At 37.5% G+C, this 17,681-nt stretch overlaps 1 protein-coding gene across 2 annotated transcripts; it reads right to left on the reverse strand.

The window, feature by feature from the left end:
• Positions 1 to 128: 128 nt before the first annotated feature.
• Positions 129 to 4,928, reverse strand: LOC104088799 (UDP-glucuronate 4-epimerase 3). 2 transcript variants are annotated; one of them, XM_009593535.4, is made up of 2 exons: positions 2,693 to 4,928; positions 129 to 412 (listed from the first exon to the last, which is right to left on the reverse strand). In XM_009593535.4, exon 1 carries the CDS (start codon positions 4,018 to 4,020, stop codon positions 2,713 to 2,715), a length of 1,308 nt encoding a protein of 435 aa, XP_009591830.1. In that variant the 5' UTR covers positions 4,021 to 4,928; the 3' UTR covers positions 129 to 412; positions 2,693 to 2,712. The 2 variants fall into 2 exon arrangements, with proteins under 2 accessions (XP_009591830.1, XP_009591831.1); XM_009593536.4 differs by having other exon boundaries at positions 129 to 451.
• Between the last annotated feature and the right edge of the window lie 12,753 nt (positions 4,929 to 17,681).

Below are 17,681 nucleotides of genomic sequence, written 5' to 3' on the forward strand. Positions count from 1 at the left end.
TAACATATACATAAAAGATTCATGTTAGGCTTCACACGCCTACATATTTATCTTTTGTAAATATGCTAACAAGAAATGCAATTCTACTTCTAATAGAATTATTTATATCTGAGATATGATCAAATATATAAAATATACAATAAAATTTAATCTATTCTATTTTAAATAAATTTACAACTACATGAATAGGTATAAATTTACTAATTTCATTTACAATCGTGCGAGTTATATCACTAGTAATAGGATAAATGAGAAATAGCCACCGTCCCCATTCTGAGGGAAGAAAGAGAGTTACCAAAGTGTCTAAGATTTGGTCATATGAATAGGCAAGGCCGCGAATCATGCAACAAAATGTGGCTACCAAGACACTAAAGCAGGGTTACGAAAGGATAATTCCAAAAGGAAACTCCATCTGTCAAAGGGAGAATGTGTTAGGAATGTCAAGTTGCACCTAGTAGATAACAACGCAAAAAGAATTGTCAAATATTGTCGGTTAACAAATTTGCAACTAACTGTCAAAATTTATTTTACAAGCAGTAAAAACAGGATCTACCATTATATGATACTTACTACTAAGTACTAGTATATATTTTGGAACTATTAAGTTTCTTGGTCGTGTTTGTGTTTATATGAACTGATAAGCTACTCAAGAGGATTTACCATTTTATCATGTACTTTTAACTTACACGGTTATGCTTGATATGCAAACTATTAAAAGAAATCTTAATACATAGACATGATGTGCAAACTGAAAATAACAAGATCGATGACAATGCTACAGATGTCAAAAATGCTATTCCAAATGTCTGAAAATTGGTCCAAGGAAAGCTGCTACAGACTCCAGAATTCCAAATGTTTGTAAATGCTCAGAAAAGAACGAAATCTGGGAAGAGCTTTCACTATTAATGTGAAAGGACCAGAAGTTTAGTAGACTCTTCCTATTTCCTAAAAGTTCACACGATCAGAATTGAGTAGAGATAAATGGATTCTCAGTGAGCACGCAAGCTTTCACAAATATATGTTCCTTGACATCTTCTTGATCCAATTCTTACAGAGACCAAGGCTGCAACTTTTTTAAACTAAAGGCTTAACAGCTAGTAACTCCTAGAGAAACACCACATATTCAGACCCATTCAAGAGTATTCCAATTTCTTCATCCTGAATCAGTGCCGCTATTATCCAAATAATCAATGAAACAGGCATATCTATAAAATAAACACACTTACAAGTTAACAGAAGGTAGAGTTGGAAGTTGATCATACATGCTACTATCCCCTACTCTTTCCGAGTTAGAGTAAAAATAAGTTCTAACCGTTTTGAAAGGACCAGGATAATTTGTAAGAGCCATCAAACAAGGTTTTGTACAATATAAGCATAAGCAAGATTGTGAAAGCTAAATTCCCTATAGCACATATCTTGAGGGTTTAGTGTTTGCGTGTTACTACTGAAGATTTTCCAGAAGGCAGGAAACATTCTAGCTTGCAGACATAAAAATATAAAAGGTAGGAGGAGATGAAGGGCAAATTTTGTCTCCTTGATCCTGTAGTAACTAGTTTTCTGGTTGAGCGTTAGGAGTTGCAACCTCAAAGCGAAGTTGAGCGCTAGGTAGTTGCATACTCAAAAGGGAGGAAAAACAGAAGTTGGATTTGGGGGTTCTCTTCTAGCTTCTTAACTACATGAACATATCATTCTTCGTCTTCCAATTTCCCTACTTCATCCATTTTTCCATATCTTGGAGTAACCTACCATCTTCTGAAATATACTACTTTTTAGTTTTAAATGGTGCTTCCTATTCCCTGCCCCCCTTTTCCCATAAAGAAACTCTCTAACGAACAGGGAAAAGAACAATGGAAAAAATCTATTCTAATGAGTCTGCATAATCAGCTTCCAATAATAAACCACAAAATATAGAATCACAAAGTACAGAATACTATATTAACCGCCAAAATAAGAAATATACAACCTCAGCATTCATGTAAAAGCATGATCTCAGAAATGTCCTAACCAAGTAAATCTATGGAAGATCACAAATGTGGAACTATCGTGTGCTACGTTTATTAGAATTTAACAAGTGATACATGTCTGCTGTCCATCAATCAGCAGTAGTCTATCATTCATGAATCCTAAATTGATAAAACTACAACAATTACATTCCAAAAGTAACAAAAGTTTGTTTCAGGTTGCATTTTGAAGCAAACAATGTGCATCCACCACAAAACTTCATCATCAGGGGATCTGATGTGCTTCATCATCAAGATATAGAAAGCAAGAAAGTAGGGCAGCGATCGGTGATGCTTTTAAAAACCTCAGCATTCATGTAAAAGCATGATCTCAGAAATGTCCTAACCAAGTAAATCTATGGAAGATCACAAATGTGGAACTATCGTGTGCTACGTTTATTAGAATTTAACAAGTGATACATGTCTGCTGTCCATCAATCAGCAGTAGTCTATCATTCATGAATCCTAAATTGATAAAACTACAACAATTACATTCCAAAAGTAACAAAAGTTTGTTTCAGGTTGCATTTTGAAGCAAACAATGTGCATCCACCACAAAACTTCATCATCAGGGGATCTGATGTGCTTCATCATCAAGATATAGAAAGCAAGAAAGTAGGGCAGCGATCGGTGATGCTTTTAAAAACAATCATAAGAATCAAATGAACAAGAATTGAATGGTAGGATCCTACCGCACAATCGAAAGAATGTATCACTGGGCACTCTTCTTTCCATTACCATAGTAATTGAGGTACCATCGAACAAATTTCTTCAATCCGGTCTGCAGATCCGTACTAGGCTTATATCCAAGCTCCCTCTGGGCCGAACTTATATTCGCATGAGTAAACTGCACGTCCCCATTCCTTGGCAACTTCATCACCAATCTCTTAGCCTTCACCTTTAGCAACCTCTCCAAAATGCTGACAAGATCAGAAACCGGGACAGGGGATGTGTTCCCCAAATTAAACACCCGCAATTGAGCAGGGCCTTTCTTCTTCCCACCACTTCCAGTGCTCTTCTCCGCAGTATCCAGTGCTGCCAAACAACCCTTCACTATATCATCTACGTAGGTAAAATCCCTAGCTACCGTGCCATGGTTAGCTGCCTCGAATATGGGAATCGATTTTCCCTTCAAGATATCCCTTGTGAAAAAGAAGTAAGCCATGTCTGGCCTACCCCATGGTCCGTAAACGGTGAAAAATCTCAATCCAGTTAATGAAAGCCCATAGATATGATTATAGGTATGAGCAATTTCTTCACCAGCCTTTTTAGTAGCAGCATAAAGACTAGCAGGCTGATCTGTCCTATCCCTCTCTGAAAAGGGTACTTTAGTATTCAATCCATATACAGAACTAGATGATGCCCATACAATAGCAGGTTGAGGATTGACACTTTTGCAAATTTCAAGTACATTAACAAGACCAGCAATATTACTATGAACATATGAGCCAGGATTTTCCATGGCATAACGTACACCTGCTTGTGCAGCCAAATGCATTACATGAGTAAATGGAACAATATCAAACAGTTTCTTCAAAAGGGTGGCATCATTGATGTCACCCTCAACAATGTACACCCCCGTTCGTTCTAAGAGCGCTTGGCGCGCTCTCTTGAGCGAGGGATCATAGTAATCATTGAAATTATCCAGCCCCAAAACGCCATCTCCTCGGCGTTTAAGGGCAACAGAGACATGAGTTCCTACAAAACCAGCAGCACCAGTAACCAATACAGAAATACCATTACGTGACCTTACTTTAGCTGAAGCCTTAATCCTTTTTTCCCAAGCTGGACCACCGTAGGAGCTGGTTCTGAGAGATCTTCTAGAGAGATCTGAAGAAACAGGGGATGAAGAAGCTGGTGATCTATAGAAGAACACAAAGATCAAACCCAAGAATACAAATGACCAAAATGTAAGCTTGGCTAAGGAAAAATGCACCCTTAGCCTATTGTAAGGGGACTTTTCCATCTTGAACTTTCCAGGGGTTGATGGGATATTGTCAATGTGCTTCATTTGGGACATTACAATGACACTTCTGCCAAATCTTGGAAATTTGAGCAATACCCACTTTGGGTATTTCTTGTTTTCAAAGGAAATCACCAAATTTCCTTGGATTTTCTTGGAAAAAGCTTAGGGTTAGGGTTTGAACGAATCCTTCCTTTATTGTTTTGGTTGTATTTTCCGTAGTAATGAAGGATTGGTTGTGATAGTGGAAATGGAGATAAGAAAAAGGAAAAAGGTGGCTATAGTGTTGGTGGTGATGAGGGCGTGAAACTTTAGCGCTATATTTATGGGAATCTTCTGGTTTCTTGGAGGGACTGGTTGTTGTTGTTGGAACAAAATGGTAGTAGTAGTAATTACTTTTCTTTTTTCTTTTTTAAACTTTGTGGGGGTTCTTTGGCTATGGTTTAGACAGAAGAAAGATTAATGATTGATTAAGAAATGGGTGATTGGAAGAGAGAGAGAGAGAGAGAGGGGTGTGTGTGGTGGGAGTGTGGACTAATTGAGGAGGGACAAGGAGAATATGGTTTGAACAATTTAAAAGGGAATAATGAAGATTGGAAGTGGACTAATAGAGAAGAGGTTGAGTTTTAGGGGGTGGGTTGGGAGATCAAGAACATAGTCAAACAAGACTGTAATTAATGAAATGGATTAACCTCGGTATAAAAAGCTCTGAGTATAAAGTTAATGAACCCTAGTTTTTATCATTACAGTGCAAAAGCTGACAAATAAGACTATGTTGCTAAATTGGTAAGTAAAGTATATTTCTACTCCTTTTGGGAAGAGTTGGTTTTTGTCTTATTGAGGGGTGGGGGGGGGGGGTGTTAAAGCTGGGAGGTGAGAGGTGGGTGGTTATTGCATTGATTGGTGAAAAAAAAAGGGCCTTGAAGTTAAGGCTTTATTTTCATAAAGTTGTTTACTTTAAAACAGATTTAATGAGGGGAGTTTCTTGATTTGGGGAAAAGCTCATTAAGGTTTTGGTGTTTCTGGAACTGTGAGTAAATTGGGGTGGTTTGTTGGTAATGCAGTGGATGAAAGTTTGTAGTTAATTATGAGAGGTTCTTAATTTTTACCAAATTTGGATGGTGAGATAATTTTTTGAATCTCCTCACTCTTTTTATTTAGTTTTCTACTAATCTTCTAGATAATATTGATGGAAAATGCACATCCATGGCCTGTTTCCATCTTAAAAGTGTGCAATTTATATTTAACTAGTGCAATTATTAGAAATTGAGGAACATCTCAATTCAAGAAGCTTTAATAAAATGGAAGTCTTGAATAGGTAATTTAAGAGCTCTTATTTTTTCTCAAAAATGAGAGTACAACAACGGCTTTCTTTTTTGTCTAAGTTAAATTCCTACCATTTGATGTTATGCTAATTTGGTTTCTTAGCAAAGAGAAGTAGATTTTCTAGAAGAATCAAATAGCTTAGTAGTCATCTTCAGTTTGAATTTTTTTTTTACTTAATTTTACCTAATGAAAGCTATATTTTTCTCAACAAGAAAGCGTACAACGACATCAATGTGTAGCTAAAAAAGTAATTCTCGTGCTAAAAGGAATTATGACTTTAGTAATAAAAGTTAATGCTTGATTATTATTAATGAAATATTGTCTTTTCTAGATGCATATTAAATAAAAGTTCACAATTTTGGCTCAAGTATTTTTGACGTTAGGCCAAGTAGAAGCATGTTTTTCACCATTCACGACTTTCTTAACTTTCCCCTTATTTACTTTCTTTTTTACTTTTCTTCTAGATTGATTTTCAGAAAATTATCTTGTTTCATGCATTTAGATTATGCAATGAAGTATATATTACACTTCTTTATCGCTTTTTTATTCTTGTTTTTTTTTTTGGTTTTGCAATAAGCATGTGCTGATGTACTGCTCTAGTTAATGAGACTTATGCCCCTTAGATGTTATTTCAACAATCAATTATGGAAAACAAACTTTTCATTTTTTCTCTAAATATAAAAAAGGTTTTCGTTCACTATCTGATTTATTGAAACATGGAAAAAAGAATATATCAAATGAGTGACTAAGAATATGCTTCTCACTAGTGCATTTTTGGGGACCCATTGATAAGGACAAATAAAGGTTTCTTTTTCAAATATTGATTTTTCACTTCCTTCCACATGGCTTTTATTACTCTAAAAATGCATGGGAAAAAGAAAAGGAAGAAAAAGATTAGAGGCAATAGCCCTCCAATTTGCAGAACGAGTACAATCCAAAAAAAGAAAAGAAAAAGGTTCCTCTCTACAACAATTTTATAAGTAGTTATTTAGAGGGAGGGGTAAGCCACCAAATAGGGGAAGGGAAGTCTTTTGATGAGATTGAAACAACTTATTTAAATAATTAATATTAGAACACCACCATCACCACCACCAACAATAACAAACCCAGTGGTTTTCCATAAGTGAGGTCTGGGAGGATAACATGTACGCAGTTTTACCCCTACCAGTGGAAGGGCATATAGGCTGTTTCCAATAAACCGTCGGTTAGAGAACGACTGAAAAAGAAAAGATAATTGCAACAAATAGAAATGACAACAAGATGAAATAAAATCGAATCCAAGAATGCATTCAAACTCTAGGTAGTAATAGCCATCTATAAATAAAATATATCATACTAACATTAATGTTAGTGAACTAAGTAAGACAAAAAGAAACGCCCGACTACCTTCGAACCTTCTACCCTAATCTTTGACCTCCAGACTTAGGGTCATGTCCTCAGTCAGCTCTAGCTGCGTCATTTCCCGCCTAATAACCTCTCCCCAAGACTTCTTAGGCTTGCCTCTACCCCTCATGCTGCCCACCGAGGCTAACCGCTCAACCTTCTAACTGGGGCTTATATATTTCTCCTCTTAACATACCCGAACCATCTCAACCTCGCCTCCCGCATCTTATCCTCTATAGGGGCCACTCCCATCTTTTCCCGAATAACTTCATTTCTAATCTTATTCAACCGGGTATGCCCACACATCCACCTCAACATCCTCATCTCAGTTACTTTTAGCTTCTGGGTATGAGAGTTCTTGACCAGCCAACACTCCGCTCCATACAACATAGTCGATCTAACTATATCTTTGTAGAACTTACCTTTAAGTCTCAGCGGCACATTCTTATCACACAAGACACCGGAAGCGAGCCTCCACTTCATCCATCCTGCTCCAATACGATGCGTGACATCTTTATCAATCTCCCTGTTACTTTCTTATTATAGATCTGAGATACTTGAAACTACCTCTCTTGGGGATACTTGCGTATCAAGCCTCACCTCAATATCCCCTTCCTGGGTACCATTACTGAACTTGTACTCCATGTATTCCGTCTTGGTCCTACTCAACTTGAAACCCTTTGACTTTAGAATCTGCCTCCAAACCTCCAGCCTCTTGTTAACACCATCCGACGTCTCGTCAATTAAAACTATGTCATCAACAAATAACATACACCATGACACCTTATCTTGAATGTGTCTAGTCAATGCGTCCATCGCCAAGGAAAATAGGAATGGACTAAGAGCTGATCCCTGGCGCAACCCTATCATAACCGGAAAGTGTTCTGAGTCTCCTCTCGCTGCCCTAACCCAAGTCTTAGCTTCATCATACATGTCCTTAATCACCCTAATGTAGACTACCCCTTTAGCCTCCAAGCATCGCCAGAGCACCTCTCTCGGGACTTTGTCATATGTTTTCTCTAGGTCAACGAACACCATGTGCAAGTCCTTTGTCATCTCCCTATACCGCTCCACCAACCTCCTCACAATGTGAATGGCTTCTATAGTCGAACGCTCCGGCATGAAACCAAACTAGTTCTTGGAAATGGATATATTGATCCTCACCCTCACTTCAACTACCCTCTCCCAAATGGCTTAACAGCTTAATCCCCCTATAATTATTGCAACTTTGGATATCGTCCTTATTTTTATACAGAGGAATTATCGTACTCCACCTCTATTCATCGGGCATCTTTTTCGTCCTAAAAATGACGTTGAACAGCCTACTGATCCACTCCAAACCAATCCTACCCGCATTCTTCCAAAATTCCACAGGTATTTTATCTGGCCTGGTAGCTCTACCCCTGTGCATTTTACGCATAGCCACCCGACCTTCTCTACTCTTATGCGCCTACAGTATCCGAAATTCCGGTGCATCTCGGAGTGCTCCAAGTCGCCCAACACAATATCCCTATCACCCTCTTCATTTAGGAGTTTATGAAAATATGTTTGTCATCTTCGTCTAATCTGATCCTCTTCTATCAGAACTCTACCTTCCTCATGTTTGATTCACTTAACTTGATCCAGATCACGGGCATTCCTCTCTCTCATCTTGGCTAGCCTGTATAGCTTCTTGTCCCTGTCTTTGGCCTCAATCTCTTCATACATACGCCCAAATGCCGCAGTCTTAGCCGTAGTAACCGCTAACTTCGCCTCCTTCTTAGCCCTCATATACCCCTCTTTGTTCATTCTCTTCGCCTCCTCGTCCCTGCTCTCTATAAGCGTGAAGTACATCGCTTGCTTGGCTTCCACTTTCTCTTGTATCTCAAGCTAGATTCAATTTTTTTTACATCCAATAGAAAAAAGCTAGCTTTATAAAACTGATCAACTCCTCAGTTTTCTTACCTATGTTGTTTCTTTCTTTTTTTCTATTATTCAAATAATTACTCAACTATTTGAAATTACCTAATATAGTCATATTTTTTTTGCTTGTAACGCAAAAGTCACTTAACTATACGTATAGCACTCATAAGATCACTCGACTATATTTTCTCAAACTTTCAAGTGGCTAAATACCTATTTTACCCTTTAAATTTTCAATGTTTGTCGTTTTTTTACCTTTTTAATAGTATATTTTTTTTTCCCTCTTAATTTGTATTATGACTTACGCATTGAAAAAATAATCTTATTTATAAAGTAAAAACATAAAAAATATTATTCAAGTATATATAATGTTAGAATAGAATAATTCACTTTTTACTTTGTAAATAGTTTTCTTTATACACAAGTCAATAATATAGATTATTATTGTCACACCTCCTTTTTCCCGGGAGATAGGGGATAAGAGAGTTTTTCCAATTTAAGTGACATTATTCGAAATGAGATTATTTATTTAATTCAGAGTCGCCACTTGAGATAATTATTATGGTGTCCCAAGTCACCGGTTTATTTTAGAATCTCAAATCGAGGAAATTGACTCTATTTATGGTCTGCGAACACAGAAGAGCAGGTAAGGAATTCTGTTAACTCGGGAGAAGGCGTGAGGCACTCCCGAGTTTCGTGATTTTAGCACGATCGCTTAACAATTAATACTTGGCCTAATTATCTGACTTATTACATGTCTACAACATATTCAGAATTTTTACTTTTTAACCGCTTTTAATTATTTTTAGTCCTTTTATTATTTATGAAATTTATTTGAACAAGTCGCGATATCGTGCACTCGTTGTTTTGGTACATATTGCAAATCACGCCACGTGAAACGTACCCGTGATTCACAACATGTTTATTTTAATTATTTGAAGTTGGGGTCAAGTCGCATGAAACACGCACTTGAGTTGAGATTTACGTATCATGACTATGCCACGGGAACCGTACTCATAGTCATAATGATTTATTATTAATCGCGCCTAAAGCAAGCTACGATGTTTATTCTTCCTAACTTGAAATTATTGTTATGAATAAGTTATGGAACTTATTGTGGAAGAAATAAATCAGATTTATTATGGACAGATAGGCTAGCTTCAAATTAGCTCTTAGGGCCCGGAAGAATTCATCTATTTGGTCGAAATGTTATATCACTACTATGGTTCAAATTGTTAAAACTTATCGGACAAAAAAAATAGAACATATATTTTTGAAGTTCTTGACAGTAATCTAACCAACATGAAAACCTTAGCAACAAAAGTTTAAAAATCAATCATTAACTTAAACAAATCAATCTGAAATCCAAAACGGCCCAGTTGTCTCATCTAATAGCCCATATTATAAGACTAACCTATTATTAATCTTGTAAATTTTTGGTACACATCAAAACTTAGAAATTTTATTCAATTGTAATATAACAACAAGAGAAAACTACTAGGCTACTAATCACACATACAAAAAAAAATTATACTGTCAAGGCAATAATAAAGAAGAAGAAGAGTGGACCTCTCTTTTGCTAAATTTCTTTTCTGCTGCGTACAATGATATGGAAGCTCCTGAAGCAGAACTCTCGGAACGAGCCATCAACCATGACCTCGAACCGACAAACTCGAACATCACCTTACTTTAGCGATGGTTTTGGGACTAATTTTCAACATGTTTCTATGAAATTATCTTGACTGGAATTTTGGTATTAAAGGGTGGTGAAAGAAGGAGAAAGAATGACACAAATAGAAATTCTCTTAGCGTAGAGGAAGAAAAAATAATTCTCTCAATTCCCTCCTCTATTTTTCTCTCTCCTTATCCCCCCCCCCTCCTCACATTTTTCTTCTATTTATAGAAAAAATTTCGGAATTTTTTCAGATTTTTTATTTTTATTTTATTATTTTATTATTTTTTAATTAAAAAGAATTCCCACTTCCCATTTTCCTTTTTTTTTATAAAAAAAATAATTCCCCACTTTTCTTTACTTTATGTTTTAATTTTTCACTTTTTTACTTTATTTATATTTAAATTCTCACTTTGTTTACTTTTCTTTTTTTATTTTCCACTTATTTTACTTTTCTTTTTTTTAATTTGCACTTTCTTTCACTTTTTTTAAAAACAATTTCAGCTACCTTTACTTTTATTTTTAATTCCAACTTTCTTTTACTTTTCATTTTTTAAATTTCAACATTCTTTTACTTTTATTTTTTTAATTTTCCACTTTCTTTTACTTTTTATTAAATAATTTCCATCTGCTTTTGGTTTTACTTTTTAATTCTATACTTCTACTTTTTCTATTTTTTATTCAAATCTGAAAATTTTAAAAAAATATTTAATTAGTTTCTTTTTTTTTAAATTTATTTTATTTTAAAATGTAAATAAAAATAAAAATAATACTAATAGTAATAGTAATAATTGACCTTTTAAATTATTTTTAATTTTTACCCTATATATAAAAAAATGTAACAAAGCTAAATAATATATATTAAATTTTTAAAAATATTTACATAGTAGAAGGTGATAAAAATTCAAATATAGTCAAAAATTAGGTGCTTAGAGATGCCCCTCTTTGCTTGGAAACATGAAGAGTTTTCAGGCAAAGATTAGGTGAGTCATGTGACTAATTTTTGACCAAACCGTTATTCAAAAGGAAAAGAGATAAAAGATATGGTACAACCGAATCCTCATTTTGGACAATCTACATTTCCCGGGTTATAGGGGAATCATGTCACGTGTAATTCAAGGAGAATGGTGGAATGATGAGTTGAGAAGTCGGGTGAGGTTCCGTTGAGGCTCCGGGTCCATTGTCCTGCTGTTATATCAAAATAAAAAAGAAACTTAACAAGTCTATCAGTTATGAGTTACAAGATTCCTATCTATGAGTCTTCTGAAACTTGATCTTGAGTCTTGACTGGTTCTTCATACATACTCTGATCTAAACCTTGATGCTCACTAGCTGTAGGTTCTAGTTCATTGTTCTATATCTTCTTCTAATCAAAACGGGACTCCAATGCTCGTGGCTCCAATCATGTCTTGAGCATTCCAATTCTTTTCAACTACTTTTGCATTTTGGATTCACTTATTTTTTCTTTTCTTTTATTCTGAATTGAGACTTCTTCTTTTGGTCATCTCGAACCCTGTGCCTCGAGGTAAAACCTACTCAGATACCAAAACAAACAAATAAATAAAAATTTTCTTCTCCAGTTTGCACTAGGAAAATTTCGTGAATTATTGAAACAAAATTCTAAACTACTTATTTATTGAAAGCAATAAAAGGTCGGAAGTGGTGTACCCCGAGAAAGTCATGCTATTTTTTTGGATGGTGTTCCTTTATTATCAAAAGGATGTCTCAACTAACGATTGGTGTACCTAATGTTGGGAAAATGTAGCCAAGGAATGGGATAACCTATATTGGTAAAGATATCAGGGAGTGGTGTACCCTGCATTTAAGATCAAATCAACTAGGGAGTGAATACCCAATATTAGAAATGAGACTAGACAGTGGAGACCCTATGTCTAAAATAAAATCAACTAGGGAGTGGAGACCCTATATTGGAAAAGAGACTAGGGAGTGGAGACCCTATGTCTAAAATAAAATCAACTAGGAAGTGTAGACCCTATGTTGGAAAAGAGATTAGGGAGTGGAGACCCTATGTTTAAAATAAAATCAACTAGGGAGTGAAGACCCTATGTTGGAAAAGGCGACTAGGGAGTGGAGACCCTATGTCTAAAAATAAAATTATCTAGGGAGTGGAGACCCTATGTCTAAAATGGAATCAACTAGGGAGTGGATACCCTATGTTGAAAAGGGCGACTAGGGAGTGTAGACCCTATGTCTAAAATAAAATCAATTAGGGAGTGAAGACCCTATGTTGGAAAAGACGACTAACGAGTGGGGACCCTATGTCTAAAATAAAATCAACTAGGGAGTGGAGACCCTATGTTGGAAAAAATAGACTAGGGAGTGGAGACCCTATGTCTAAAAATAAAATCAACTAGGGAGTGGAGACCCTATGTTGGAAAGGGAGAATAGGGAGTGGGGACCCTATGTCTAAAACAATATCAACTAGGGAGTGGAGATCCTATGTTGGAAAAGAGACTAGGGAGTGGAGACACTATGTCTAAAATAAAATCAACTAGGGAGTGGAGACCCTATGTTGGGAAAGATGACTAGGGAGTGGAGACATTATGTCTAAAATAAAATTAACTAGGGAGTGGAGACCCTATGTTGTAAAAAAGACTAGGGATTGGAGACCCTATGTCTAAAATAAAATCAAATTGGGAGTGGACACCCTATGTTGGAACAACATACTATGGAGTGGAGACCCTATGTCTAAAAACATCAACTAGGGAGTGGAGACCCTATGTTGGAAAAACGACTAGGGAGTGGAGACCCTATGTCTAAAATAAAATTAAATTGGGAGTGGACACCCTATGTTGGAACAACATACTAGGGAGTGGAGACCCTATGTCTAAAATAATCATCAACTAGGGAGTGGAGACCCTATGTTGGAAAGGCAGACTAGGGAGTGGATACCCTATGTCTAAAAATGTCAACTAGGGAGTGGAGACCCTATATTGAAAAAACACACTAGGGAGTGGAGACCCTATATCTAAAAACATCAATTAGGGAGTAGAGACCCTATGTTGGAAAAGCGACTAGGGAGTGGAGACCCTATGTCTAAAAATTATCAACTAGGGAGTGGATACCCTATGTTAGAAAAGAACATTAGGGAGTGGATACCCTATGTCTAAAAATCATCAACTAGGGTGTGGAGACCCTATATTGGAAAAGAGAATAGGGAGTGGAGACCCTATGTCTAAAATAATAATCAACTAGGGAGTGGAGACCCTATGTTAGAAAAGAAGACTAGGGAGTGGAGACCCTATGTCTAAAAACGTCAACTAGGAAGTGGAGACCCTATATTGGAAAAACAGACTAGGGAGTGGAGACCCTATGTCTAAAAACATCAACTAGGGAGTGGAGACCCTATAATGAAAATCGACTAGGGAGTGGAGACCCTATGTCTAAAAATTATCAACTAGGGAGTGGATACCCTATGTTGGAAAAAGAGATTAGTGAGTGGACACCCTATGTCTAAAAATCATCAACTAGGGAATGGAGACCCTATGTTGGAAAAGCGACTAGGGAGTGGAGACCCTATGTCTAAAAATCATCAACTAGGGAGTGGAGACCCTATGTTGGAAAAGCAGACTAGGGAGTGGAGACCCTATGTCTAAAAATCATCAACTAGGGAGTGGAGACCCTATGTTGGAAAGGCGACTAGGAAGTGGAGACCCTATGTCTAAAATAATCATCAACTAGGGAATGGAGACCCTATGTTGGAAAAACGACTAGGGAGTGGAGGCCCTATGTCTAAAACAACATCAACTAGGGAGTGGAGACCCTATGTTGGAAAATCAGACTAGAGAGCGGAGATCCTATGTCTTAAAATAAAATCAACTAGGGGGTGGAGACCATATTTTGGAAAAGAGACTAGGGAGTGGAGACCCTATGTCTAAAATATCATCAACTAGGGAGTGGAGACCCTATGTTGGAAAAGCAGACTAGGGAGTGGAGACCCTATGTCTAAAATATCATCAACTAGGGAGTGGAGACCCTATGTTAGAAAAGCGGACTAATAAGTGAAGACCATATGTCTAAAAATAAAATCAACTAGAGAGTGGAGACCCTATGTTGGAAAGGGTGACTAGGGAGTGAAGACTCTATGTCTAAAATAAAATCAACTAGGGAGTGGAAACCCTATGTCGGAAAAGAGACTAGAGAGTGGAGACATTATGTCTAAAGTAAAATCAACTAGGAAGTGGAGACACTATGTCTAAAATAGAATCAACTAGGAAGTGTAGACCCTATGTCAAAAAAAAAATCAACTAGGGAGTGGAGACCCTATGTTAGAAAAGACGACTAGGGAGTGGGGACCCTATGTCTAAAATAAAATCAAACTAGGGAGTGAAGACCCTATGTTGGAAAAAAGAAAGACTAGGGAGTGGAGACCCCATGTCTAAAAATAAAATCAACTAGGGAGTGGAGACCCAATGTTGGAAAGGGCGACTAGGAAGTGGAGACCCTATGTCTACAATAAAATCAACTTGGGAGTAGAGACCCTATGTTGGAAAAGAGACTAGGGAGTGGAGACACTATGTCTAAAATAAAATCAACTAGGGAGTGGAGACCCTATGTTGGGAAAGACGACTAGGGAGTGGAGACCTTATATCTAAAATAAAATCAACTAGGGATTGGAGACCCTATATTGTAAAAGAGACTAGGGATTGGAGACCATATGTCTAAAATATCATCAATTAGGGAGTGAAGACCCTATATTGGAAAGGCAGACTAGGGAGTGGAGACCCTATGTCTAAAAACATCAACTACGGAGTGGAGACCCTATATTGGAAAAGCGACTAGGGAGTGGAGACCCTATGTCTAAAATATTCATCAACTAGGAAGTGGAGACCCTATGTTGGAAAAGAATACTAAGGAGTGGAGATCCTACGTCTAAAATAATCATCAACTAGGGAGTGAAGACCCTATGTTGGAAAAATAGACTAGGGAGTGGAGACCCTATGTCTAAAAACGTCAACTAGGGAGTGGAGACCCTATGTTGGAAAAACAGACTAGGGAGTGAAGAACCTATGTCTAAAAACATCAACTAGGGAGTGGAGACCCCATGTCTAAAAATAAAATCAACTAGGGAGTGGAGACCCAATGTTGGAAAGGGCGACTAGGGAGTGGAGACCCTATGTCTACAATAAAATCAACTTGGGAGTGGAGACCCTATGTTGGAAAAGAGACTAGGGAGTGGAGACACTATGTCTAAAATAAAATCAACTAGGGAGTGGAGACCCTATGTTGGGAAAGACGACTAGGGAGTGGAGACCTTATATCTAAAATAAAATTAACTAGGGATTGGAGACCCTATATTGTAAAAGAGACTAGGGATTGGAGACCATATGTCTAAAATATCATCAATTAGGGAGTGAAGACCCTATGTTGGAAAGGCAGACTAGGGAGTGGAGACCCTATGTCTAAAAACATCAACTACGGAGTGGAGACCCTATATTGGAAAAGCGACTAGGGAGTGGAGACCCTATGTCTAAAATATTTATCAACTAGGAAGTGGAGACCCTATGTTGGAAAAGAATACTAAGGAGTGGAGATCCTATGTCTAAAATAATCATCAACTAGGGAGTGAAGACCCTATGTTGGAAAAATAGACTAGGGAGTGGAGACCCTATGTCTAAAAACGTCAACTACGGAGTAGAGACCCTATGTTGGAAAAGAGACTAGGCAGTGGAGATCCTCTGTCTAAAATAATCATCAACTAGGGAGTGAAGACCCTATATTGGAAAAGCAGACTATGGAGTAGAGACCCTATGTCTAAGAACATCAACTAGGGAGTGTAGACCCTATGTTGGAAAAACAGACTAGGGAGTGGAGACCCTACGTCTAAAAACATCAACTAGGGAATGGAGACTCTATGTTGAAAAAGCGACTAGGGAGTGGAGACCCTATGTCTAAAAATCATCAACTAGGGAGTGGAGACCCTATGTTGGAAAACAAAACATTAGCGAGTGGAGACCCTATGTCTAAAAATTATCAACTAGGGAGTGAAGACCCTATGTTGGTAAAGAGACTAGGAAGTGGAGACCCTATGTCTAAAAATCATCAACTAGGGAATGGATACCCTATCTTGGAAAAGCAACTAGGGAGTGGAAACCCTATGTCTAAAAATCATCAACTAGGGAGTGGAGACCCTATGTTGGAAAAGCAGACTAAGGAGTGAAGACCCTATGTCTAAAAACATCAACTAGGGAATGGAGACCCTATGTTGGAAAGGCGACTAGGGAGTAGAGACCCTATGTCTAAAATAATCATCAACTAGGGAGTAGAGACCCTATGTTGAAAAATCGACTAAGGAGTGGAGACCCTATGTCTAAAACAACATCAACTAGTGAGTGTAGACCCTATGTTGGAAAAGCACACTAGGGAGTGGAGACCCTATGTCTTAAAATAAAATCAACTAGGGAGTGGAGACCCTATGTTGGAAAAGAAACTAAGGAGTGGAGACCTATGTCTAAAATATCATCAACTAGGGAGTGGAGACCCTATGTTGGAAAAGCAGACTAGGGAGTGGAGACTCTATGTCTAAAATATCACCAACTAGGGAGTGAAGAATCTATGTTGGAAAAGCAGACTAGGGAGTGGGGACCCTATGTCTAAAATAAAATCAACTAAGGAGTGAAGACCCTATGTTGGAAAAAAAAAGACTAGGGAGTGTAGACCCCATGTCTAAAAATAAAATCAACTAGGGAGTGGAGACCCTATGTTGGAAAGGGCGACTAGGGAGTGGAGATCCTATGTCTACAATAAAATCAACTTGGGAGTGGAGACCCCATGTTGGAAAAGCGACTAGGGAGTGCAGACTCTATGTCTAAAATAAAGTAAACTAGGGAGTGGAGACCCCATGTTGGAAAAATGACTAGGGAGTGCAGACTCTATGTCTAAAATAAAGTAAACTAGGGAGTGGAGATCCTATGTTGGAAAAGCGACTAGGGAGTGGAGACCCTATGTCTAAAATAAAATCAACTAGGGAGTGGAGACCCTATGTTAGAAAAGCGACTAGAGAGTGGAGACCCTATGTCTAAAATAAAATCAACTAGGGAGTGGAGACCCTATGTCTAAAATATCATCAACTAGGGAATGGAGACCCTATGTTGGAAAAACGACTTGGGAGTTGAGACCCTATGACTAAAATATCATCAACTAGGGAGTGGAGACCCTATGTAGGAAAAGAGACTAGGGAGTGGAGACCCTATGTCTAAAATATCATCAACTAGGGAGTGGAGACCCTATGTCTAAAATATCATCAACTTGGGAGTGGAGACCTTATGTCTAAAAATATAAACTAGGGAGTGGAGACCCTATGTTGGAATAGCGGACTAGGAAGTGGAGACCCTATGTCTAAAAATCATCAACTAGGTAGTGGAGACCCTATGTTGAAAAAATGACTAGGAAGTGGAGATCCTATGTTAGAAAA

The sequence above is a fragment of the Nicotiana tomentosiformis genome, chromosome 1 (genome assembly GCF_000390325.3).
Source record: "Nicotiana tomentosiformis chromosome 1, ASM39032v3, whole genome shotgun sequence".
NCBI classification, from domain to species: Eukaryota; Viridiplantae; Streptophyta; class Magnoliopsida; order Solanales; family Solanaceae; genus Nicotiana; species Nicotiana tomentosiformis.

Coding starts and splice junctions, on each gene's coding strand:
- LOC104088799 (XM_009593535.4), bottom strand. CDS start 4,020: ATGTCCCAAATGAAGCACATTGACAATATCCCATCAACCCCTGGAAAG.